The 26,888-nt window shown below is 44.7% G+C and overlaps 1 protein-coding gene across 3 annotated transcripts; it reads right to left on the bottom strand.

Moving 5' to 3' along the window:
• Positions 1 to 2,679: 2,679 nt before the first annotated feature.
• On the bottom strand, positions 2,680 to 26,888 carry LOC116975395 (caspase-8-like). 3 transcript variants are annotated; one of them, XM_033024460.1, is made up of 11 exons: positions 26,609 to 26,888; positions 25,265 to 25,593; positions 24,567 to 24,672; positions 15,086 to 15,218; positions 11,139 to 11,254; positions 9,500 to 9,557; positions 7,357 to 7,425; positions 6,158 to 6,222; positions 4,251 to 4,359; positions 3,660 to 4,158; positions 2,680 to 3,124 (listed from the first exon to the last, which is right to left on the bottom strand). In XM_033024460.1, the coding sequence occupies exons 2-11, from the start codon at positions 25,579 to 25,581 to the stop codon at positions 2,965 to 2,967; spliced, it is 1,632 nt and encodes a 543-aa protein (XP_032880351.1). In that variant the 5' UTR covers positions 25,582 to 25,593; positions 26,609 to 26,888; the 3' UTR covers positions 2,680 to 2,964. The 3 variants fall into 3 exon arrangements, with proteins under 3 accessions (XP_032880351.1, XP_032880352.1, XP_032880353.1); XM_033024461.1 differs by having other exon boundaries at positions 26,631 to 26,735; XM_033024462.1 differs by lacking the exon at positions 26,609 to 26,888 and adding an exon at positions 26,363 to 26,564.

The raw sequence follows: 26,888 nt of genomic DNA, 5'->3' as shown, positions 1-26,888 counted from the left end.
ATACGAACAGACTGTGGTCTGTGGACGAGGAAGTCGAGGATCCAGTTGCAGAGGGATGCGCAGAGACCCAGTTCTGCGAGTTTGGTAACCAGTTTGGAGGGGATGATTGTGTTAAATGCCGAGCTGTAATCAATGAATAACAGCCTGACATATGAGTTTTTGTTGTCCAAGTGGTCCAGTGCGGAGTGGAGGGCCAGCGAGATCGCATCCACCGTTGATCTGTTGTGGCGGTACGCGAACTGCAGTGGGTCCAGGTTTTTGTCGATGTAGGAGTTGATTTGCTCCATGATCAACCTCTCAAAGCACTTCATCACCACCGCCGTTAGTGCCTTGTAGAGAGACCTCCACTGGGGACCGCTCCCACCGTCAAGTGGTAACAAGGGCTGCCAGGGCATGTCCAGACGCAAGACGAGGGTGAGGACGTGTAGAGTGTGCAGGAGTATCCTGTACAATAAACGTCTCTCCGCGTCTCGGAACGGTGGCTCATGTTGTGTAGGACCGGCTTCCGGGAAAGATTCCGGGGCATGGGCCCAAAATGAGCAATTCCGAGCGGGGGTAAGCACGGTGGGAATCGTTCCGAGCACACGCTTCTCCTCAACACCCACCGTGACAGGGTAAGGACGGGCCACCCTGACAGTTACAGCATCCCACTCTCCCTGATGAGCAGCGCGTTGGCTGAAGGTGACCAGATTCCTAACTCTTTAGACATCACGGTGGAAGCTTGGCAGATCCCGTGTAGCGGGTCGACTGATGCCCGGTACCAGACTGATGCCCGGGAGCCGCGAACCCCCCACTAGGCAATGGCCCTGGCGGAAATAACACATGGCCAGAGCGTGCCATCTAGGAAGGTGCACCGCGTACACGTACTGCCGCAGGGTCCCGAGACGGAGGGCCGCCACCTGGGTACGCACGCATACCAAGGACTGGCCGCCCCTCTCTAACGGGAGACTCAGGACTGCTGTGGAAACCCAGTGCTTCTTGTCTCCCCAGAAGAAACTCACCAACCTCTTCTGCAACAAGGAAAGAGAGCAGGTCACTTGTCCCCTCTAGTCTGTGCTATCGTTAATAGGATTGGGGCTAATCTGATTGCAACTAGCCATATTCCCATCTTGTTATGGTAACTTTTCATCGTTTTGCCTTTAGAAATAATCAATGCAGAATCCTCAACAAATTTTGACCTCAGAATTATGCAGCACGGAAACAGACCTTTTAGTCCAACTTGCCTATGCCAACCTTGTTGCTTACCTGAGCAAATCCCATTTAACTGCATTTGGCCCATATCCCTTTAAATCATTCCAGTCAATTTACTTGTTGAAATGTCTTTACAGTATAATTGTACCTGCCTCTATCACTTCCATTGGCAGCTCATTCCATTTACTTCCCCCTTTGTGCATGAAGAAGTTGTCCCTCAGGTTCCCTTTAAAATGTTCACCTTATTCTGGATTCCCTATGCTTTATTTTTAAACTGTGATGCATAGTTCTGGATGCTCCCACAAGAGGAAACACCCTCTCCACATTCACCATTCAGGATCACTCAACATCCTCCATACATATTGTGCAACCAAGTGCATCTGTCCAAGATATCTCTTGTATTGCCTTACCACCGAGAAAATTTAGCCCATCCAGAATATGCTGGCTCTCGGAGAGATTCCAACAATCCCACTTAGTTCCCTATATCCTATTCTGTAATCCATTCTCATTCACTCTCCTGATTCTCCCACCACCCAATTAACCTGATAACCAGAATGTGTTTGAGATGTGGGATAAAATGGGGGAAACTGACCAAGTCACAGTATGTAAACATAGAAAAATAGGTGCAGGAGTACGTCATTCACCCCTTCGAGCCAGCACCGCCATTCACTGTGATCATGGTTGATCATCTAAAATCAGTACCCCGTTCCTGCTTCCCCCACCCCCCCCATATCCTTTAATTCCTTTAGCCCCAAGAGCTAAATCTAACTCTCTCTTGAAAACATCCAGTGAATTGGCTTCCACTTCCTTCTGTGGCAGAAAATTCCAGATTCACAACTCTGTGAGTGAAGATGTTTTTCCTTATCTCAGTCCTAAATCGTCTACCCCTTTTAGACTGTGACCCCTGGTTCTAAACACCCCCAACATCGGGAACATTTTAACAAGATCCCCTCTCTTCCTTCTAAATTCCAGTGAATACAAGCCCAGTCGACCCATTCTTTCATCATATCAGTCCTGCCATCCTGGGAATTAACCTGGTGAACCTATGCTGCACTCCCTCAATAGCAATAATGTCCTTCCTCAAACTAGAGGACAGGATCAATCCTGGGTCACTGAAGCGGTGAACAGTTGCAATACTTGAAAGGAGGTAGTATTTTAGCCCTTGTTCTATTGGGAGAAATTAAAGAAATAAATCTTCAAGACAATGACTGAGAATTGTGGCAATGGCAACACAACTGCAGAAGCTGGAATCTGAAGAAAAAACAGCCATGTGTGAAGTGGAAGGGATGGTCGACATTTTGGGCCTGGTTCCAACTTGGTCAAATAACTGATCCACGTTCAGCTGTGCTGACAGGCGAGAAAGATACAATGGGGCAGTCAGCACTGGAGACCAGGGTGGTGATAGGGAATGGCAGCAATGACCAAGACTGTGACAGCGAGAGATAACAGAGTAAATAAAGGAAACACTGCTCACAAAACCGTAATCTCAATTTTTTTTTAATGTCTTACAAAATATATAATAGCTAGAAAATATTGCCTAGTAGAATCATAAAATAATCTGTGTAAAAACAGGACCCAGCCTGAAGAGCAGCATTCACATTCAATAGGACCCATCTAGCAGAGGCTCATATGGATCTTTCTGTGCATCTCCCCAGCTCTCATCACAGCTGGAACCCACAGACTCCAAACATCCTGACACCCCAGATCCTTTAGTGCCTCCGGAAGCTGAGGGACCACCAGTCCACGAGGCTCCTGACGTTGGTGCAGAATAAACTAGGAGGAATTTTTGGAATCAGCGAAACTTTTTGCAACGGGGAAGTAAAGTTTCTTCCTGAGGGTGTAGCTGGGCTGTGGCATTTGAGTCTTGAAATTCTTGACCGTTTTCTCACTTACGTCCCTATTGACGATGGTCAGAATGCTCAGGAGGTCCTCACTAGAGTGGAAGAGAGAGAGAGAGAGAGAGAGTCCAGTCAGGTGGAGGTGCTCTGGCCAACACCGTCAGTCCCATCGTACCAAGACCATTCGCGAGCTCAGGCCTGGAGCCCCTCCTATCCAGTCCCATCCACTACTTGCCTCGTCCACCCCACTGTCTGCTCCTCCTCCCGTGGACTGACCCCACCTCCCCTCTGTGATAGGCCCCCCCCATCTCCCCACAAATCGCCCCCACTCCCTGCAGTCAGCCATCCCATCACAGCGAGAGACCCCTCCCCCCCCCTCATTCTTAATTGTAATCTGCATGACTAGCCCTCCCATGCCATCACCCACCTAACCCAATCGCTGTTCCTTCATTCTCTGATGCCTCCTTTTCTTCTGCCTTGCCCCTGCCTTGCTCAGTTGGCTCTCCCTTTGGCCTATCTTTGCTTACCTGCGTCTCCGCTCTCTCCTCCTCATCCCCTCCCCATTCTCCTGACACACTCCAGTGGCTCCCTCCCCTCCCTTCAGCCTGGCACTGCAGCAGGGTGGAATACCTGGGGCAGTATTCCTCCAGGTTGTCACAGAGCGACTGAATATACCAGGTGCCCTCCACCACGTGCCGGAAGGAGACATATCCCTCCACTGTTGCCATTCCCAGCAGGAAATCTGCCTCGTCAGGGATGGTGAAACGGGTGGCCCTGACTGCATCCTCCTCCAGCAGGTGGATAAAGCCATCTTCCTCCACTGTAACACCATCCTGCTTTTCCGACCCCTGGCACGCCTGGATGAAGAAGACCTTGGGCTTCTTCTGGAGGGAAGGGCATCGCGAAGCCGAGAAGTAGGAGATGATTTCGCGAATGGCCACCTCCCTGTCATCCGTGCCGCACATGACCCCCTTCCGACCATGGGTCAGAATGCAGCAGACGAAACAGTCGTAGGGCCGGTGATCCTTCCTACGGTACTCGTCCATCGTCTTCTGCATATGTGCAGCAGGCAGGTCATTCTTTATTTCCACCTTGAAACCTAGCCAGGTGAAAATCTGCCTCAGTCGGCCTGTGGGGACACAGATAAGGTCAGTGGAGACTGGCTCCCATCACCCAGCAGATCTACAAAGGCTGGAGAATGATAGAGATCCCAGTCATTACCTGCATCTTTCTCCGTTCCCCTGCGTTCTGGCATCTTTTCAAAGGTGCAGTTGTTGATTATGACACAGTAGCCTCTTGGGTTGCTCTCCATTTTGTAGCTGCCCAGAGTCTGCTTCAGAAACAAGATGATGAGACTTCCCACACACGTGAAGAGGAGGTAGATCCCTGACATCAACCAGAACTACCTCATTCTAACTTGAAGATGTTTCTCCTTCTTGTATTAACTTAATTACTAGTCCCTTTTACTCTCCCAGCACAAAACTACCCCTCCCCCTCCTCCCATAACAATCCTACAACCCCCTTCATTATTCGAACGATTTCAGTTCAATACATATTAATCTTCTTTATACCTCTATCTATGCAAACTGATTGTACAATTTAACTACCTTTAAAATAATATAAATCTGGAGAAGCCAGACTTGGTTCACCCTGCAACAGCTATAATTGAGTGAGGGGATTGTACATGATGAGGGGAAACGAGATGCCTGAGAGTTCTTTTGAGAAGGCTGTCGATCAGTATTCATACAAGTAATCGGAGCTACATAACTAACAGAATCTTCATTCTAAGAAAAGCAAGCACTCAGCAGATCTGGCAGTATCTAGACAGATCAAGAACCCTCATCAGAATAGTACTAAGAAAATAAGCAGGCAATAAATTGTGTGAGTGAGTGAGAGCGCTGGTGGAAATGGAGGGAATACAAATACAAGGTGCAGACTAAAGTTGTCAAGATAACAATTACTCTAAAAACTAGCTGATTGCGATAGACGAGAATGAAAAAGCAAAAGATTGAAAGGTAAAGCTACCTCCGTGGAGAGACAAAAACAAGGCATTTCCATGTGAATGGTGAAACACTGCAGTGGACTGTGGGATGCCACGTGCCCAGATGCAAGACAAGACAACTGGAGTGAGGCACAAGACCGAAATGGAGGTCAGATTGTGAATGGGCCGGAGAATTAAGGTGAAAGCTCAGGGTCACGTTGTATACTGATGTACCTTTAAAAACCAATCTATGCTTGGTTTCTACAATGTAAAAGTACCAGGTGTACACCAACTACAAGACACTAACATTGAAGTGCAAGTGAATCGCTGCCACATTTAGGATCATTTGAGTTTCTGAATAATGGGAACAGATAAAAGGGCAGTTGTTATGTCTCCTGCATACTATGGGGTAAATGATGTAACATGCGAGTGCTTAGTGGAGATGGAAGAGAGGACAAGGGTTTTGAGAGGGAATGGTTTCCTTATAGTACTGAAAGGAGAGTGGAAGAAGCTGTCTAACAGTGGCATCTCAATGAAGATGCTGGAATTTGAGGATGATCTGTTTAAATTGGAGGCCAGTGGGGTCAAGGAACCCATCTTTGTTCTGGCTGAGGCGAGAGCAGATGCGGCATTGAGCAGACGCCAGTCAACTATGGGAACTATAATTAAAGAAAACATCAGAAGGACACAGGTGTGCAAAGCCTCATGTTCAGAGTAGATGCAAGGAAGGAGAAACTGGGAGTATGGGCTGGATTCCTTTCCGGAGGCAGAGTGGATGTTATTCAGGTAACTGTGGGAGTCAGTGTACTGAAATGAACATGGATCATTAACTCATTGCCCAAGATGTAGATAGGAGAAGACAGAAAAGAGAAGGAAAACAGAAAAGTACCACGTGGAAGTGACAACGGAATATAGATGGCAGCAAAGGTACAGAAATGTACGTTCTGTTGGAGTGCAGGAAGCAGTGACATTGCAATAATTTAAATTTAATTTTTAACAATAAACCTTGCCCCAATGACCCCCACCCTTTTGAATTCCTATCCACTTGTGATAAAGGCCAAGATCTAAGTGAAATATTTGAGGAAACAAAACGGGAAATAGTTAACAAGAATAGAGAACTGGCAAATAGTAAGTGACCTGTCCGCACCTGAAGATCAGGAACAAGCCCGATGCTCTTGTCTTGAGAATCACTGCTATCCTGCTCCCTCTTGTCTGCAGAGACACAAATGGGTAGATCATCAGTAAATGCTACCCCAGCAACAATATAGATATGGTGTTACAGGGGGTGAAAGATCTGGGCATTGATCCATACAACATTTTTATCATCATCTAAACTTCTCATATCCATCTATTATAAACCACTTTACCACTGAGAACTTTAATTGCTCTCCTTAACCTTAGACTCAACTTGAACTTCCCTGGTTCCAAATGACCAATGTACCAAAAGCCTTCTTTACCACCTTATCAACCTGTCACCATTTTCAGGGAAGTATATACCTATACTCCTTGACCCTTCTGCTCTATAACCCCCCCCCCCCCCCCCCCACCCTCCACAAGGCCCTACCATCCTGGCTACTGAACATTTTTAACTCAAATTTTACAGTGTAAGGTTGGCACCTGCAGCGTTTGTGGGAGAGGGTTCCATAAGTCTACCAAGCTTTGTGTGAAGAAGCATTTCCTCACTTCTCTCTGGGCTCGGATTATATAGTTGCATCCCTTGTTCGTGCAATGAAAAAGTTTCAATGTACTTTCAAAACACTGACAACCTTAAACAATTCCTAGTTCATGTAATTTCTGCCAATAATTTCACCACTAAGTCTCAGGCAATGCCTTGATGATTTTGTCCTGCACAAATGTTGCTGCCTCTACCCAAGAACTTTTTTAATAGATTCCAGTTTGGTGCTACTTCTTAACCTCGTCCATACCAGTCCTTGCTCTCAGTCATCAGGTCGGCAAGCTCCTCCCCAGAAAATCATTGAGCAGGACTGATCTTCCCAAACCCAGATGGGCTTTCACCATTCAGAAGTTGCCCTTCCAGATATCTCCTCATTGATTCCTCTCGCATTCTGAAACTGTTTCCTTGGCCAAGATGATGCCTGCTTGTAATTTAATGGTGCGTCTCTTTTATTTAAAAATATTGAAACAAAACTCAGTTATTGTGCTGCAATACATTTCCTGCTCACTACCGATCTTGCTTCTCCCTATCTTCACTCACCATCACTTTCTGGCAAACTCACTCTCACCATCTATGTAATCTTTCTCCCCTTACTCTGACCGTCTCTCTGACTCTACACTCTTTCTTCTTTCCTCTTCAGTCACTCTCTTTTAATTTCCAGTTGTGGTTACCTTGTCCCTCATTAATCATCATGGAGGTGATACACACGCCCTGTCCAAGTGTTTGATTATCTTGAGAGACTGAAATAAGAACAGAAAAAAGCAAAGATGAGGAGGGGCAAACTCATACTGCTGTGGTCAGCTACGTGGCAACTTGTCCCATTGATTTCCAGTTTCCTGTATGTGCAAGGGACAAAATACTGTACATATTCACCGACATAAATGCACACGCCGACTCCCGTTTGCTCACTTGCATAACAGAATGAAAATGCTACAATTGGCAAGTTGTGTGGCATCTTTGTAAAGAAAATCAGTTAGTGGTTCAGTTTTAGAGCGTTTAGTTTTTGATCTTCAAATGGGAAATCAGGATTTTGCGGCAATTGTCCTATTCTTGTAGTACTGTCCCCTTACTATAAAACTGACTTGGACCTACCAGTATTGTATCCTGGTATTATGGTCATAAGTGATATGGGCAGAATTAAGCCATTTGGCCCATCAAGTCCATCTGCCATTCAATCATGGCTGATGTATCTCTCCCTCCAAACAGCCTTCTCCCCATAACCCTTGACACCCATACTAATCAAGAATATATCTATCTTTGCCTTAAAAATATCAATTGATGTCCTCCACAGCCTTCTGTGGCAAACATTCCACAGATTCACCACCCTCTGACTAAAGAAATTCCTCATCTCTTTCCCAAAGGAATGTCCTTTAATTCTGAAGCTACGACCTCTGGTCCTAGATTCTCCCACTATTGGAAACATCCTCTCCACATCCACTCTATCCAAACCTTTAATTATTCGGTAAGTTTCAATGAGGTACCCCCTCATCCTTCTAAATTCCAGTGAGTACAGGCCCATGCCGTCAAACGCTCATGTAAAGATGTGCATTTTAAATTGTCAGGAGGATGGCGAGAACAAAGGGAATATCAATGATTGGATGCTGTTTGAATATGAGATGCTGCTCTTGAGAAAATCTCCAATTGCTCATTGGAGCAATGTAGGAGGTTGAACCTAGAGAGGAGGGAGTGGGTGCAGGAAATATAATTACGGTGACTAGAAGCTCAGGATCACCTTGTGGAGGTGTCCTGTAAAACAGTCATCCATCTGTCTTTGGTTTCTCCAGTGTAGCGACCACGTAGAGTGTGCTGAATGCAGTATATGGCTAAATAGTGAATGCAGAAAGAAAGGTCCATTTGGATCCAGCAGTTATTTATCGAATGTGTTGGCTGGTGCGGTGGGAGTAAAGGCCAAAGGGAACCTCGTTTGTTGTGGAACTAGAGGAAATAGAGGAAACAAGTCTAGAGCCTGTCAACCATGATTAAGGGAAGCAATAATTAAGGAAAAAGATCTTAAAGACACGGTGTGGAAAATCTCATCATCCAAGCTGATATGAAGGAGACAAAGAAACCAGCAGAATGGAATGGAATGGAAACAATGGGAGGTGGAGTCAAATTAGCTGTGGAAATTTAATGGTGTTTGACTCTCACTGTATAACAAAGGTCCAAATTGTTGGGATCGTTGAGAATCAAATGCATTACTGGATGCTGACCTGTTGCAAATTAATATTGGTACATGACATTGGTGTCACTATAAAGCTGTTGCCTGGGTAGAGGTTTGTCATTGTATAACACTAGACGACCCATGGACCCGTAGGGTCTATAGTTGTAACGCTAGTCAAAATGGCGGTCTGAAAATGGCAGCAGGCCCGGCAACCCTCCCCCAATTGCACATGCGCGGAGTCCCCATTGTGACGACCCGTGGACGTTCGGATACGGGCTACCCTCCCCCAACTGCGCACGTGCAGATAGCGAGTCCGGCAACCCTCCCCAACTGCGCAGACGTGGCTGACGGGTCCCCATTGTGACACCAGTCAATATGAAAATGGTGGCCGGCCGAGCAACCCTCCCTCAACTGCACACGCGTGGATACCAGGCACGGCAACTCTCCCCCAACTGCACAGGCACGGCTGGCGGGGCCGGCAAGTGGGAGTACAGTGCCGTTCGCAGGAGAAAGTAAATTAGAGTTTTTAAGGGAATTACTTTGTCAAATCGAACAAAACTTGCTACTGCACACCCCAGGCATTTGATGCAGTTGGAAAATAAACAAAAGCTTCCAAACTACTGAATGAATCCCGGCAATTTAATTTTACGCACCAGAAAGTTGTGAAATTGAATTCTGTAGTGACCTTGGACTGGGAGATCTTCTCAGTTCCTGCATTGAAGAGGAAAATGCATTGATATTAATGCAAGAAATTGTGTTAAATCTAAAATGCAACTCAAAACCACGAGATGAATAGTCAGCAGGAGAAGTGCAAAGGGAACGGTTTAGGGTACCGTCTCAGGTGCCCAGTTTTCAGTTCTCCCTGCTCAAATACCTTTAGAAAGCATTCAGAAGATATTGTTAGTTAAAGTTGAAATGCACAGATTTGAAGGCAAATTAATTACATTAGGAAACGTTGAATGGTAGGAGACAGATTAATAGAGGGGAAAGTGGGCAGGTTCTCATATTGACACGAGGTGATGAATTCTCGAGAATGTGTTGCACGCCATCATATGTATGAAACAATTTAAGGAGATGGGAGACTATTCTCCAAGTTTCTCTTAATCACAAAGATTGGTGGGCCCATGAACTGAGTCGGTGGAAGCACTAAATCAATAAAATCATAGCATATATCATATCATCCAATTTGAACTTAAAATGATGGAATGCAATGTTTTCTAAATATTAAAAAGTTAGCACAATAGTGAACCAAAGGGACAAAGTTATTAAAACGGCACGGAGAGATACAGAAATACACCAAAATCACAACTAGAGTACTTTCAGCAATTCTGGACACCACACTACATCTGAGAACGGATACATTAGTTTTGGATGAATACAATATAGATTTACAAGGCTGATAAACAGCCAGATTACAGAAACCAAGTTTTTATTCACAAAAGTTGGAAAGTGAAGCGATGGTACAAGCATTGTTTTTACAGATGCAATGGAAAATAAGTTTTCTTTCGTTCAGTGAACAGATAGGGTGATTGCACAAGGGTTGGGGGAATCACGAACTAGAGGGCATAGGTTTAAGGGGAAAGATATAACAGGAACCTGAGAAGCAACTTTTGCATGCAGAGGGTGGTGGGTATATGGAACAAACTGCCACGGGAGGTAATTGAGGCAGGTACGATCACATCATTTATAGTTCCTTGATAAACACAAAATGCTGGAGTAACTCAGCGGGCCAGACAGCATCTCTGGAGAGAAGGAATGGGTGATGTTTCGGGCCTAGATTCTACTTCAGACTCAAAACGTCACCCATTCCTTCTCTCAAATGATGCTGCCTGTCCTGCTGATTTACTCCAGCATTTTGAGTCCATTTTTGGTTTAACGCAGCATCTGCAGTTCCTTCTTACACTTTATAGGTCCAGACGGATAAAGGCCAAATGCAGGCAAATGGGACTAGCTTAGATGAGGCATCTTGGTCTGCATGGACACTTTGGGCCAAAGGGCTTGCTTTCTTGCTGTATGACACTACCCGGGTCTGCCAATTGGGGAATCCAGGGTTGGAGTATAAAATTTAAAGGCAAGACTTCAGGTGGAAAGTTAGGAAGCACTTTTATGCACATTTGGTCCTATCTTTGTTATTCATCCAAGACTGGTATATTTTTGTCAACAAATGGCATTAACACGTTATGTAGTGAAAAATGGGTAATGAATGATTTAATATGGCACTTAGTGCTACTGCAGCAATCTGCAAAAGGCATGAGAATGTATTCAAGGACACATAACTATTGATGTACTCACAGGGGACAGAGACGGTGGCAAAGAGACGGTGTTGAAATGCACATCGGAGTTCCCTGGAGAACTAGTCTCAGGAGTTGGAGTCAACAAGGGAACAGATATCCTGTCCAGCCTCCTTTCTAAATGAACACAGGTGGAAACAAAGAATAAAATTGTAAAGTGTCTGCATTTCTGTATAAACAGCCCGGCTGGATTCAGGGAGGGTGTAGTCGTAGAGGTCAGCAGCCACTAATTTTGAAAGTTGAATCCGTGTAAACACAGGGGAAACATCTCCAGCGCACGGCCCTGATGAACACACAGAACTTCCCCTAGGCCCTACAATCTGCTGTCCAATGTCCTGCTTCCTAAACAACCCACTGCTCAGCATTCATTTCCTTGGGACCCTCTGCCACATTGGAAATGGAGATCAGCAGAAGTCCCTGATGATTTGCAACTCTGGGCAGGGAGAGTTCATAAGTTAATAGGAGCAAAATTATGCAATTCGGCTCATCAAGTTCAATCATGGCAGATCTATTTTTCCCTCAACCTCATTCTTCTGCCTTCTTCCCGTAACCTTTGATGCCATTACTGATCAAGAACCTATCAATGTCTGCATTAAAAATACCCACTTATTTAGACTCCTCAGCCGTCCGTCTGTGGCAATTATTGCCACAGATTCACCACTCTCAGGCTAAAGAAATTCCTCCTCATATCCTTTCTAAAGGTCCTTTTATTCTGAGATAAGACTCCCCCACTAGCTGAAACATCCTCGCCACAACCACTCCATCCAGGCCTTTCATTATTCGCTAGGTTTCAATAAGGTTGCCCCTCATACTTTTAAACTCCAGCGAGTACAGGGCCAGAGCCATCAAACACTAATCATATGTTAACCCAACCATCCCTGGGGTCATTGTGGTAAACCTCACATGGACCCTCTCTAAATCCAGCACATCCATCCTCAGATATGTGGGCCCAAAACTGTTCACAATACTCCAAATGCAGTCTGCTCAGTGCCCTACAAAGCTTTAGCATTACATAGAAACATAGAAATTAGGTGCAGGAGTAGGCCATTCGGCCCTTCGAGCCTGCACCGCCATTCAATATGATCATGGCTGATCATCCAACTCAGTATCCCGTACCTGCCTTCTCTCCATACCCTCTGATCCCCTTAGCCACAAGGGCCACATCTAACTGCCTCTTAAATATAGCCAATGAACTGGCCTCAACTACCTTCTGTGGCAGAGAATTCCATAGATTCACCACTCTCTGTGTGAAAAAAGTTCTTCTCATCTCGGTTTTAAAGGATTTCCCCCTTATCCTTAAGCTGTGACCCCTTGTCCTGGACTTCCCCAACATCGGGAGCAATCTTCCTGCATCTAGCCTGTCCAACCCCTTAAGAATTTTATAAGTTTCTATAAGATCCCCTCTCAATCTCCTAAATTCTAGAGAGTATAAACCAAGTCTATCCAGTCTTTCTTCATAAGACAGTCCTGACATCCCAGGAATCAGTCTGGTGAACCTTCTCTGCACTCCCTCTATGGCAATAATGTCCTTCCTCAGATTTGGAGACCAAAACTACGCAATATTCCAGGTGTGGTCTCACCAAGACCCTGTACAACTGCAGTAGAACCTCCCTGCTCCTATACTCAAATCCTTTTGCTATGAAAGCTAACATACCATTTGCTTTCTTCACTGCCTGCTGCACCTGCATGCCTACTTTCAATCACTGGTGTACCATGACACCCAGGTCTCGCTGCATCTCCCCTTTTCCTAGTCAGCCACCATTTAGATAATAGTCTGCTTTCCTGTTTTTGCCACCAAAATGGATAACCTCACATTTATCCACATTATACTGCATCTGCCAAACATTTGCCCACTCACCCAGCCTATCCAAGTCACCTTGCAGTCTCCTAGCATCCTCCTCACAGCTAACACTGGCCCCCAGCTTAGTGTCATCCGCAAACTTGGAGATATTGACTTCAATTCCCTCATCCAGATCATTAATATATATTGTAAATAGCTGAGGTCCCAGCACTGAGCCTTGCGGTACCCCACTAGTCACTGCCTGCCATTGTGAAAAGGACCCGTTTACTCCTACTCTTTGCTTCCTGTTTGCCAGCCAGTTCTCTATCCACATCAATACTGAACCCACAATGCCGTGTGCTTTAAGTTTGTATACTAATCTCTTATGTGGGACCTTGTCGAAAGCCTTCTGGAAGTCCAGATACACCACATCCACTGGTTCTCCCCTATCCACGCTACTAGTTACATCCTCGAAAAATTCTATAAGACTCGTCAGACGTGATTTACCTAGGTATGTTGCAAAGCCTACCTGAAGCGTCCTTGAAAATCTGCCGTTGCGGGTGTGCGCGATTTTGGCGCCGTTTAGAGAGGGCGGGTTTAAAACGCGATTTTCTCTAAGCTGTTCCAATCGAAAATGTTCAGCCTAGTTAATTATTAACGAAAAATCGCTGGAAGACCCCGTCGCAAAAGCTATTATTAGGTTTAAAGGCCTTGAATAATAGTTATAGTAGTTTAAAAATCAATCTCTAAACCCGCGACCGCCAGCAACCGCAGGGTCTCATAAAGCAAATAGCAGAAGTTAGGTTGTATATTTTTACATTAAAAAGGGCTTCTAAAGATCCCTTTATACAAAGTTTAATATTGCGAGTAGCTCAATTTGGGCCCATTATATCGCGCAGTATTTTTCTGGGCATTTGAGGCACAAATCTAGCGCAATGTGAACGTTCTAAACCAGCGCGTTCCACGGGGACCCACTGGAAAGCTGATTTAAATGGGCATTTATTTACAGCAATTAAACACTAAATTCCTTCCATTTGGCCTATAAATTAATGTAAATGAGATTTAAAAATCATGTTTTATTGTGAATTATTTGTGAATATTATTTGGACATTTAGGCTATTTAAAAATATTAATCATTTATTAAGAAATGGATAGATGTTTAGATCTAGTAATTGAAGTCTGAAATTAGCTACAATTAGGTAACTAACTAATTATATGCTTTAATTTCAGGTCATCCAAGTAAGATTATTTTATATTTGTTTCAGAATGCTTCAATCTATGATAACTGAAAATTTCATTCAGTTCTCTTAATTTTTAAGAAAGTTATGGGCTTTTGACTGTTCACGATCACAGCTTTTTTGTTATGTCCATAGAAAATCAATAGGGAACAAGATGCTAATTTCCCAGTATGAAAATGGCCATAACTTTTTAAATACTTGAGATATGAAAGTGAATTAGGTGTCAAATTAAACTTATTTTTATGCTTTATCTGATGGGATAAATTACAGACTTGATTTTTAAAATCTCAAAATTTTGTAACATTGCTAATTTACCTTTTGTAAATCCATGCTGACTTTGTCCAATGATTTCACCACTTTCCAAATGTGCTGCTATCCCATCTTTAATAACTGACTCTAGCAGTTTCCCCACTACCGATGTTAGACTAACTGGTCTGTAATTCCCCGATTTCTCTCTCCCTCCCTTCTTAAAAAGTGGGGTTACGTTTGCTACCCGCCAATCCTCAGGAACTACTCCAGAATCTAAAGAGTTTTGAAAGATTATTACCAATGCATCCACTATTTCTGGAGCTACTTCCTTAAGTAGGGTAGTATGAGAATACTACTTTTACAATCTAGTTCTCTCAAAATGAATGCTAACATTGCATTTGCCTTCCTTACTACCAACTCAACCTGCAAATGAACATTTTGGGAATTCTGCACCAGCACTCACAAGTCCTTTTGCACCTCTGATTTCTGAATCCTCTCCCCAAGTTCAAAATTGTGAGTAGGTTCTCTGGAATCATTGATTCTTCAATATAAATAAAGAAGACGTTATCTTTAAAGCAGTAAATCAGTGTTGTAATTTGTATTACAATTATCCAAGGCCCTCCCAGAACCATTCTGTCCATTTCTCTCAGTAGGAATGAGGTTGTGGTGGATGAACATTACCTTCTCTTCGGTAACTTTCAAACTTGGCCACCAATTCTTCCCCGAGTGTTTTGCATATGTCCTCTAGTAGCTTTGTGTTACATTTTTCCAGCAATCCTTCCTTCTCCATTTCAACAAGGGCATCCAGCATGGTCTGTGAAATACACCTCAGCATCACACAACAAACTTTCAGTAAGAGTTAATCAGATTAAAATCCTGCTGACTTCTCTTGGTGCAATGTCTTCATGTTCAGTAATTTAATACTAGGGAAAATATGACTAGCAATTATCTTTGTACGGAGAGGCATGGCAGGCCATTGTAGATGAAGCAATTTATTGTAAGCTATTCTTAGAGCACAGGCAAGATTAGGTTGTCCGTCTATAAAGTTAAAGGTGGTTGCAATGATGTATGGACAACTAGGGAGAGGAAAGACTCCCCCCCCCCCCCATAGCATTGCAGGAGGCCTGGAATGAATTTGAGGAGTTTAGTTTAGAGATTATATTACCCCACTTTCTCATCCATTCCCTACAAACTAGAGGCAATTTACAGAGTTCAATCAGCCTACAAATCCACACATCTTTGGGATCTGCGAGGAAACGGGAGTACCTCAGATTGGAGGCTTGTAGTGTGCCTCAGGGATTGGTGTTGGGTCCTTTGCGGTTTGTGGTTTATCTCAACAATTTGCATGAAACAGTACAGGGTACGAGTAGTAATTTTGCTGATGATATGACAGTGGGTGGCATCGTACACAGTGAAGAAGGTTATAGAAACATAGAAAATAGGTGCAGGAGTAGGCCATTCGGCCCTTCGAGCCTGCACCGCCATTCAATATGATCATGGCTGATCATCCAACTCAGCATCCTGTACCTGCCTTCTCTCCATACCCCCTGATCCCTTTAGCCACAAGGGCCACATCTAACTCCCTCTTAAATATGGCCGATGAACTGGCCTCAACTACCTTCTGTGGCAGAGAATTCCACAGATTCACCACTCTCTGTATAAAAAATGATTTTCTCATCTCGGTCCTAAAAGACTTCCCCCTTATCCTTAAACTGTGACCCCTTGTTCTGGACTTCCTCAACATCGGGAATAATCTTCCTGCATCTAGCCTGTCCAACTCCTTAAGAATTTTGTAAGTTTCTATAAGATCCCCCCTCAATCTTCTAAATTCTAGCGAGTACAAGCCGAGTCTATCCAATCTTTCTTCATATGAAAGTCCTGCCATCCCAGGAATCAGTCTGGTGAACCTTCTCTGCATTCCCTCTATGGCAAGAATGTCTTTCCTCAGAATAGGAGACCAAAACTGTACGCAATACTCCAGGTGTGGTCTCACCAAGACCCTGTACAACTCCCTGCTCTTATACTCAAATCCTTTTGCTATGAATGCTAACATACCATTCGCTTTCTTCACTGCCTGCTGCACCTGCATGCCTACTTTTAATGACTGGTGTACCATGACACCCAGGTCTCATTGCATCTCCCCTTTTCCTAATCGGCCACAGGGAATAGGGAAACCCTGCTTCTTCAGCAATCCAGATCCAGAGCCCCTCTCCAATCATTATGTGATTATTGGCTACTCGCTCGTGGGATTCCAGGTTTAGAATCAGGAATAAATATTAGAAATAATGAAATCAAAAAGTGCAGGAGAATAACTGGCAAGAAGATGAAAGGAATCTAGAAAGAAGGAATTAGGAGCGAGAATGCATGGAACCCAAATACCAACATGATCGTTAGTTTGTCGGGCCACCACCATCTGGAACTTCAGTAGTGAAGGCCAAGCTGTCAACATCATGTCAACAACATTTAGTTTGCATGATAGAGAGGATAAGCACAGGAATGTTGGGAGAGTGGGTGAGAAGAGCAAGGGGTGGGAGTGGTGGGAATGGTGGAGGTGGCAGAGATGGAGAGAAATGGTGGGAAAAGAGGCATGGGAAGTGGCTCAGAGAAAGGGGTAGAAGGGGCTAGAGGAACGGAGTGGTCAGTGATTGGGAATGATGAATAGAGAGAGTGACAGAGAGAGAGATAGATGTTTGGCAGATAGAGTTGGTTGAGGGATGGGTTGAGGGAGCACAGCTGCCATCACTGTGGTCTACTGTTACAACTGGCTGGGCTCCACATTAAATCTGTTCATGCTCATGGCAACCTCTTTCTGCTGATTTACTTTAAGCAACAGCTTAAAGTTCTGTACCATCTCATGTTTGATGCTTGATTTTATATTGGTGTTATATATTACCATATGCTTTTCAATTCATAATAACGTTGCATCCAACTCAGTATCCTGTACCTGCCTTATCTCCATACCCCCTGATCCCTTTTGCCACATGGGCCACATCTAACTCCCTCTTAAATATAGCCAATGAACTGGCCTCAACTACCTTCTGTGGCAGAGAATTCCAGAGATTCACCACTCTCTGTGTGAAAAATGTTTTCCTCATCTCGGTCCTAAAAGATTTCCCCCTTATCCTTAAACTGTGACCCCTTGTTCTGGACTTCCCCAACATCGGAAACAATCTTCCTGCATCTAGCCTGTCCAACCCCTTAAGAATTTTGTAAGTTTCTATAAGATCCCCCCTCAATCTTCTAAATTCTAGCAGGTACAAACCGAGTCTATCCAGTCTTTCTTCATATGAAAGTCCTGACATCCCAGGAATCAGTCTGGTGAACCTTCTCTGTACTTCCTCTATGGCAAGAATGTCTTTCCTCAGATTAGGAGACGAAAACTGTACGCAATACTCCAGGTGTGGTCTCACCAAGACCCTGTACAACTCCCTGCTCTTATACTCAAATCCTTTTGCTATGAATGCTAACATACCATTCGCTTTCTTCACTGCCTGCTGCACCTGCATGCCTACTTTTAATGACTGGTGTACCATGACACCCAGGTCTCGTTGCATCTCCCCCTTTCCTAATCGGCCACCATTCAGAAAATAGTCTACTTTCCTGTTTTTCCCACCAAAGTGGATAACCTCACATTTATCCACATTATACTGCATCTGCCATGCATTTGCCCACTCACCCAGCCTATCCAAGTCACCTTGCAGCCTCCTAGCATCCTCCTCACAGCTAACACTGCCCCCCAGCTTCGTGTCATCCGCAAACTTGGAGATGTTGCATTCAATTCCCTCGTCCAAATCATTGATATATATCGTAAATAGCTGGGGTCCCAGCACTGAGCCTTGCGGTACCCCACTAGTCACTGCCTGCCATTGTGAAAAGGACCCGTTTACTCCTACTCTTTGCTTCCTGTCTGCCAGCCAGTTCTCTATCCACATCAATACTGAACCCCCAATACCGTGTGCTTTAAGTTTGTATACTAATCTCTTATGTGGGACCTTGTCGAAAGCCTTCTGAAAGCCCAGATATAACACATCCACTGGTTCTCCCTTATCCACTCTACTAGTTACATCCTCGAAAAATTCTATAAGATTCGTCAGACATGATTTACCTTTCATAAATCCATGCTGACTTTGTCCAATGATTTCACCACTTTCCAAATGTGCTGCTATCCCATCTTTAATAACTGACTCTAGCATTTTCCCCACTACCGACGTTAGACTAACTGGTCTGTAATTCCCCATTTTCTCTCTCCCTCACTTTTTAAAAAGTGGGGTTACATTAGCTACCCTCCAATCATCAGGAACTACTCCAGAATCTAAAGAGCTTTGAAAAATTATCACTAATGCATCCACTATTTCTGGAGCTACTTCCTTAAGTACTCTGGGATGCAGCCTATCTGGCCCTGGGGATTTATCGGCCTTTAATCCATTCAATTTACCCAACACCACTTCCCGGCTAACCTGGATTTCACTCAGTTCCTCCATCTCATTTGACCCCCGGTCCCCTGCTATTTCCGGCAGATTATTTATGTCTTCCTTAGTGAAGACAGAACCAAAGTAGTTATTCAATTGGTCTGCCATGTCCTTGTTCCCCATGATCAATTCACCTGTTTCTGACTGCAAGGGACCTACATTTGTTTTAACTAATCTTTTTCTCTTCACATATCTATAAAAGCTTTTGCAGTCAGTTTTTATGTTCCCTGCCAGTTTTCTTTCATAATCTATTTTCCCTTTCCTAATTAAGCCCTTTGTCCTCCTCTGCTGGACTGAATTTCTCCCAGACCTCTGGTAGGCTGCTTTTTCTGGCTAATTTGTACGCTTCATCTTTTGTTTTGATACTATCCCTGATTTCCCTTGTTATCCACGGATGCACTACCTTCACTGATTTATTTTTTGCCAAACTGGGATGAACAATTGTTGTAGTTCATCCATGCAGTCGTTAAATGCCTTCCATTGAATATCCACCGTCAACCCTTTAAGAATCAATTGCCAGTCTATCTTGGCCAATTCACGTCTCATACCCTCAAAGTTACCTTTCTTTAAGTTCAGGACCCTTGTTTCTGACTTAACAATGTCACTCTCCATCCTAATGGAGAACTCAACCATATTATGGTCACTCTTGCCCAAGGGGCCACGCACAACAAGACTGCTAACTAACCCTTCCTCATTACTCAATACCCAATCTAGAATAGCCTGCTCTCTCGTTGGTTCCTCTACATGTTGGTTTAGAAACCTATTCCGCATACATTCCAAGAAATCCTCTTCTTCAGCACCCTTGCCAATTTGATTCACCCAATCTATATGTAGATTGAAGTCACCCATTATAACTGTTTTACCTTTGTTGCACGCATTTCTAATTTCCTGTTTGATGCCATCCCCAACTCCATTACTACTGTTAGGTGGCCTGTACATAACTCCCACTAGAGTTTTCTGCCCCTTAGTGTTTCGCAGCTCTACCCATATCGATTCCACATCCTCCAAGCTAATGTCCTTCCTTTCTATTGCATTAATCTGCTCTCTAACCAGCAACGCTACCCCACCTCCTTTCCCTTTCTGTCTATCCCTCCTGAATATTGAATATCCCTGGATGTTCAGCTCCCAGCCTTGGTCACCCTGGAGCCATGTCTCCGTGATCCCAACTATATCATAGTCATTAATAGCTATCTGCACATTCAACTCATCCACCTTATTACGATGCTCCTTGCATTGAGACACAAAGCCTTCAGGCTTGTTTTTACAACACTCTTACCCCTTATACTATTATGTTTAAAAGTGGCCCTTTTTTATTTTTGCCCTGGATTTGTCTGCCTGCCACATTTCACCTTGCTACCTATTGCTTCTACCCTCATTTTACACCCCTCTGTCTCTACGCTCACACATTTAAGAAACCCTTTCCCTTTAACTCCATCCTCAACTATCCCATTCGACACCCCACCCCCCCCTTATTCAGTTTAAAACCAACCGTGTAGCAGTGGCAAACCTGCCTGCCAGAATGCTGGTCCCCCACCTGTTAAGATGCAATCCGTCCCTTTTGTACAGTTCCCCCTTACCCCAAAACAGATCCCAGTGATCTAAGAATCTAAATCCCTGCCCTGTGCACCAGTTCCTCAGCCACACGTTCAGGTCCCGTATCTCCCTGTTCCTGCTCTCGCCAGCACGAGGAACTGGAAGCAAACCGGAGATAACAACCCTGGAGGTCCTGCTTTTCAGCATTTTTCCGAGCTCTCTAAAGTCACGCTGCAGAATATTCATCCCTTTCTTTCCGACATCGTTTGTGCCGACATGCACTACCACTTCCGGTTGTTCACCTTCGCCCTTGAGGATTTTCTGCACTCTGTCCATGACATCCTGGATCCTGGCACCAGGAAGGCAGCACACCTTCCTCGAATCCCGTCTGTTGCCACAGAAACCGCTGTCCGTACCTCTCACAATGGAGTCTCCCACTACAATGGCATTGCCTGACTTAGGCCTTTTTGGTTTTGGCTCAACAGCCCTATTCGCATCGCAAGCCAGTCCGCCGCTCAGTGTAAAAACGTCTTCTGTCCCGACAGCTTCTAAGTGGGTGAACCTGTTCACAAGAGGTACAACACCCAACACCCAGGGACGTTGGCATTCCATGCTTCCCTCCCTTTCTCACTGTCTCCCACCTTCTCTCTTCCAGTACCTTAGGTGTAACAATCTTACTGTAGGACTTGTCGAGGAACGACTCCGTTTCTCGGACGAACCTGAGGTCATCCACTTGCTTCTCCAGTTCCCCAACACGGTCCTTCAGGAGCTCTACCTGGATGCACTTCTCGCATTTGTAGCAGCCAGAGGCACCAGCGGTGTCCTTGACCTCCCACATACTGCAAGCATCACACTGAATCAGCTTGCCTGACATCTCCTTCTTTCGTCTCTGCCTCTCCAGCGTATTGCGTAGTCTCCTCCCAAAGACTCGCACTTCCCTCACAAGGCCGCTCCTCACTACTGCTGCTCCCCAAGAGCAGTCTTGCTTATATTGACTGATAAATTGCCTAATTTACCAATTTACAAACCAAATTCCTCAGTTTTCAACTGTTTTCCCTGCACTGACTCACTTCTCTCCTCCCACTTGGGCTAGAGCCAATCAGTCTTATCTCTTGCTTAGCTTCTCCTGCTGTTACTTCCAAATCTACAGCAGCTCTGAGTCTAAAGATTGAAGAGATCAGTCCCCGAGTCTACTCCCTGTACACCCTTGACCCTACGGCCAAGTACAATGTCAACCCAGTCTTTAAGTTTACCAATTATACCACTATTGTCAGCAGATCCACAATGATGAGTACAGGAAAGAGACCGAGAACCTTGTGGCAGAATGTCCGGGCACCAACATAGCTCTTATCGTCAGCAAGACAAGAATTGGTTGTTGACCCTAGAATGCAAGGGAATGAAATAACACTGTCCACATTAACAGATCTGCTGTAGAGATGGTCAACACCTTCACGATCGGAGTCATCCATTTCGCCAACAACCGAACCTGGCCCCTTCACATTGATGCAGTGACAAAGAAAGCACATCAGCATATTTGCTTTTTTAGGCATCTGAGAAGAGTCCATGAGGATTCTCCCCAAATTCTACAAATGCACTACTGAATGTATGCTGACATGATATACCTCGGCCAGGTATGGCAACTTGATCATCTGAATCTGCAGAAAGTGGTGAACACAGCAGTCAATTAGGCTCATCAGTTTTGTCTATCCAATCCATCTTCAAGATGCAGTACATCAGGAAGGCTGGAAGTATTGTGAAGGATATTGTGGAGAAGATGTAGGAGCTTGAAAGCAGGCATCTAGTTTATTTCCCATTGCTATCCGACTCCTGAAGCAATCATTTCTTTCACAGCCCATTCCTGTTGATGTCACATGTTCTTACTCTTAACCTTACCTCATTCAGTTATTCCATTATAGTATTTCAATATTTTTGCACAGCAATCTCACATTGTTCTGCTGTCTTGCACTCGTCAACAAGGGTCTCAACCCAAAACGTCACCCATTCCTTCTCTCCAGAGATGCTGCTCGTCCCACTGATTTACTCCAGCATTTTGTCTAAAGTCACTGTATTTAATGTTGTGTTTATCATTATTGTATGTATACCGTTTACAATTTGAACTACATATGAACTAGGAATTTTATTGCATCCCGATTTATATAGCAATAAAATAATTTCTAGTATCATAACATATGCAACTCTCATTCCTTCTCAGAAGCATAGATAAACATGTTCAGTATCTCGAGATAATTCAGGTACTTTGATCTACTCTATTAAAAATTGTAATTGTGCATCACTATTGTGATTTGTGTTTCTGCTCTGACTTTCATAGAATTAGAAACATAGAAAATAGGTGCAGGAGGAGGCCATTCCCTTAACTCTTTTTCCCTTAACATATCTAAAGACGCTTTTATTGTCCTTCTTTATATTCCTGGCCAGCTTCCCTTCGTACTTCATCTTTTCACCCCCTATTGCCCGTTTTGTTTCCTTCTGTTGTCCTATGAAAGTTCCCCAATCCTCTGGCTTCTGGCTACTCTTTGCTGTGTTATACATCTTTTCTTTTAGTTTTATTCTATCCCTAACTTCTCTTGTCAGCCTCGGTTGCCCCCTACTCCCCTTAGAATCTTTCTTCCTTTTTGGAATGAAATTATCCTGTGTCTTCCGGATTATGCCATGAAATTCCTGCCATTGCTGTTCAACCATCATTCCTGCTAGGATCCCTTTCCAATCTACCTTGACCAGCTCCTCTCTCATGCCTTCATAATCCCCTTTGTTCAGCTGCATCACTGCCATTTCCGATTTATCCTTCTCCTTCTCAAATTGCAGATTAAAACTAATCATATTATGATCACTACCTCCAAGCGGTTCCTTTACCTCGAGTTCTCTTATAAAATTTGGTTCATTAGACAACACTAAATCCAGAATTGCCTTTTCTCTGGTCGGCTCCAATACAAGCTGCTCTAAGAATCCATCTTGGAGGCACTCTACAAACTCTCTTTCTTGGGGTCCCGAACCAACCTGATTTTCCCAGTCTACCTGCATATTGAAATCCCCCATCACCACAGTGGCATTACCTTTGTTACATGCCAGTTTTAACTCCTGCTGCAACTTACACCCTACATCTGGGCTACTATTTGGGGGTCTGTAGATAACACCAATTACTGTCTTCTTGCCTTTGCAATTCCTCAACTCAATCCACAGTGACTCTACCTCATCAGTCCCTATGTCTTCCTGCAAGGGACTGAATTCCATTCCTCACAAGAGCTACCCCCCCCCCCCCCTCCTCCCTCCTCTGCCCACCTGCCTGTCCTTTCTATAGGATGTATAACCCTGAATATTAAGTTTCCAGACCCGACCCTCCTGCAGCCACGTCGCGGTAATCCCCACAATGTCATATCTACCAACCTCTATCTGAGCCTCAAGCTCATCTACTTTACTTCTTATACTTCGCGCATTCAAATACAGTACTTTTAATTCCTTACGCATCTCACCATTCACATCGATCCCTACTACACTTGGCCATACTCGCCTATCCCTTTGTGAGCTTTCTTTCCCATTAATTCTGGGGTCATTAACTATCCCTTTACTCCCTTTCCGTTTAACTCCGTCCTTAACTATCCCATTTGACCCCCCCCTATTTAGTTTAAAACCATCTGTGTCGCAGTGGCAAACCTGCCTGCCAGAATGCCGGTCCCCCACCTGTTAAGGTGCAATCTGTCCCTTTTGTCATGCTCCCCCTTACTCCAAAACAGCACCGCTTTAGAAAGATGCACCAAACTGATCCCAGAGATGAGAAGCTTTGCGTTATGAGGAGAGATGAGGAGCAGGTGAAAATTCCTGGGATCATATAAAACAAGCAAGAATCAAATTTTCTGTTTGTTAGAAGCAATACTAAGACAGCCTTAATTTGAGCAAAAAGGGAACGTCAGGGGAACATTGTTATTTCTAGAAGCTTGTGAGCATAGGGGATTTACAAGTCTTCTGAAAGTAAAACTAGACTTGATGAAAGGGCGAGGGAACAAGATATAGGAAATTACTTTGAGAGTGGGCATTAGAACAGCAGGCTAAAAGTGCTCTTTCTGTGCCATAAAATATAACATTAGAGACAAGAAATCTTAGGTCAATGTGTTGGACACCAGATAAGGCACATCCATTGTACGCACCTTGATATTTTCCAGCTTGGATTTAGAAAAGTGTCGATGCAAAAAATGTTTTACAATCTCCAAATCCTTCATAGTAATATCCTCTGACACCTCAAACAAAAGCTGTCTGCAATTAGAAGTAAGTTTACATTATGAAAGATTTGTCAAAATAGAAAGAAATCAGGACTGGTGAAGCAAAATTCTCCCCAGTCCTTAGTTCAGCACTATTGTACTGAAGAAATTCAAAAAACAGTTTATAAATTAAAGCTTTTTATAGCATTCAAAATGCCCAAGCAAATGCTTGTGGGATAGTTAACAAACAAGATTAAATGCAACATAGAGTTTCCTCTTTGTTGCTACATGAAGCGTACCCGACAGCAACAGCAGTGGCTGGATAAATATCAAAGCTCCCTTCAAACCGTCCTATCAATTAGTTTGTTGGACTTTTACAGGAAAAGTCAGAAGCAATAATTCATTTCCCCAGTTCCAGCTTGCTTCCCACATGTGTAAGATTTGACACAAAGCCCTTTACATTCTGAACCAATAAATGTTCGCAAGGCAATTACCAGTTGGTTTACAACTGGCAACTCTGCTGAGACATAGCTAAGAATGAGACCTCCACAGCCCCAGTATCTGCTAATGTTTGCTTGCCCAAGGTAAACAGAAGGAAGTGATGGTGAGGTTCTGTGTGTTGCCACATTGCACAAGCCTTTGCTCACCTGTATGATGTAACCCTGGCCTTTCCCAGATTCTTCAACTCGTTGCAAACCTGTTGTTTGTTATATTTCATCCTATTCAAGAGCCTGAACTGTTTGATACAGTACAGCAGCTCAGCAACAATGAAATAGTCAGACACATCGAGGAAGCCCTGCTCCTGCAGCACATGGAAGAGACCAAGCCCAGAATCAGCCTTGTCAAGCTGGTTGATGCTCAATAAATCTCGGCAAAGGAACTTCATGGCCTTCAATTCATCAGAGCCCAGGTTCGCACTGATGTCAATGAGAAGGATATTCAACTTAAAATCAGCAGAATCCATCACATCCAAGACCTAAATGGGAGAAATCCACAATGAAGACAGTAAATCCACCACTGCAAACACATTGTCTCATGAATCATTGTCTCCCGTGCCAAATCCCCCCCCCCCCCTCCCCCGGTTATTCATCACCTAACCCAAGCATCACTGGGACCAGGAACAGAAGCCCTGTTCCCTCTCTCTAACCCACCCAGGCATTACCGAGCTGAAACGAGGAGCACCCTTGACTAAAATACAAACAAGTATGAACTCAGCGGGCCAGGCAACATAAGCGGAGATAAATGGACAGAGGACGTCTCGGGTTGGGACCCTTCTTCAGTCTGATGGGTCCCCTGACTGTTCCCTCTCCCCAACCCACCCAGGCTATGCTCTTTACCCTGCGGGATCTCCCAGTTGCCAACCATTTCAACTTCCCTTCCCCATACTGACATTTCTGTCCTGGGCCTCTTCCATTGACAGAGTGAGGCCACACGTATATCGGAGGAACAGCACCTCATATTTCGCTTGGGTAGCTTACAACCCAGCGGTATGAACGTTGAATTCTTTAATTGTAAGTAACTTCTACTAACACTCTTCTCCCTTCTTGCCCCCTTCCTCCACCCGAGTCGTGTAACCAGTTCCACAGTTCGCTCCCTCTTGAGATCACAGCTTCCCCGGCCAACAATGGCCCTACCGTCGCACAACCCTGTCCTGATCAAAGATTGGTCCGGATTTCTCACCTCTTTCCACATCCCCCCTCCTGCCCCCTTTCAGTTTGAAGAAGGGTCCCGACCCGAAACGTTACCCCTCCGCTTTCTCCAGAGATGCTGCCTGTCCCGCTGAGTTACTCCAGCACTTTGTGTCTACCCCAGGAGCAGGAATCCCGACTACGCTCGCTACTCGTCCCACGATCGGGTTCCGGACCCAAGGCCAGAAAATCGATGCCACCCGCAGTCTTCAGGCCGGGGTTCCCAGACGACCCATGCGGCGGAGGCCACAGTTCACCTGGGTCCGGACCCTGGCGGCCTGAGGGGCAGAGGCCGGTGCTCACCTGGTGCTAGACCCGGCCTCACTTCTTGGTAAACGCGGAAGAGTCGTCAGATCGGCCCCAAATCAGCCGAGTCATTACGTCGCTGAGAGGCGGGAACCTGCGCGCCGAACACTGCACAGCGCAAACCCAACCCGCCCATCTATCTATCTGTTCAAAAGGGAACTGCAGATGCTGGAATATCGAAGGTACACAAAATTGCTGGGGAAACTCAGCGGGTGCAGCAGCATCTATGGAGCGAAGGAAATAGGCGACGTTTCGGGCCGAAACCCTTCTTCAGACT

The sequence above is a fragment of the Amblyraja radiata genome, chromosome 7 (genome assembly GCF_010909765.2).
Source record: "Amblyraja radiata isolate CabotCenter1 chromosome 7, sAmbRad1.1.pri, whole genome shotgun sequence".
Lineage (NCBI taxonomy): Eukaryota > Metazoa > Chordata > Chondrichthyes > Rajiformes > Rajidae > Amblyraja > Amblyraja radiata.
Note: the sequence above shows the minus strand (reverse complement) of the source record. Positions and strands in the feature narration are given on the sequence as shown.

Coding starts and splice junctions, on each gene's coding strand:
- LOC116975395 (XM_033024460.1), bottom strand. CDS start 25,581: ATGGATTCTGCTGATTTTAAGTTGAATATCCTTCTCATTGACATCAGT. Junction 15,219..24,566: donor CCAAGCTGGAAAATATCAAG/GTGCGTACAATG, acceptor TGTATTTCACAG/ACCATGCTGGATGCCCTTGT. Junction 6,223..7,356: donor GATGATTAATGAGGGACAAG/GTAACCACAACT, acceptor GTGTCTCTGCAG/ACAAGAGGGAGCAGGATAGC.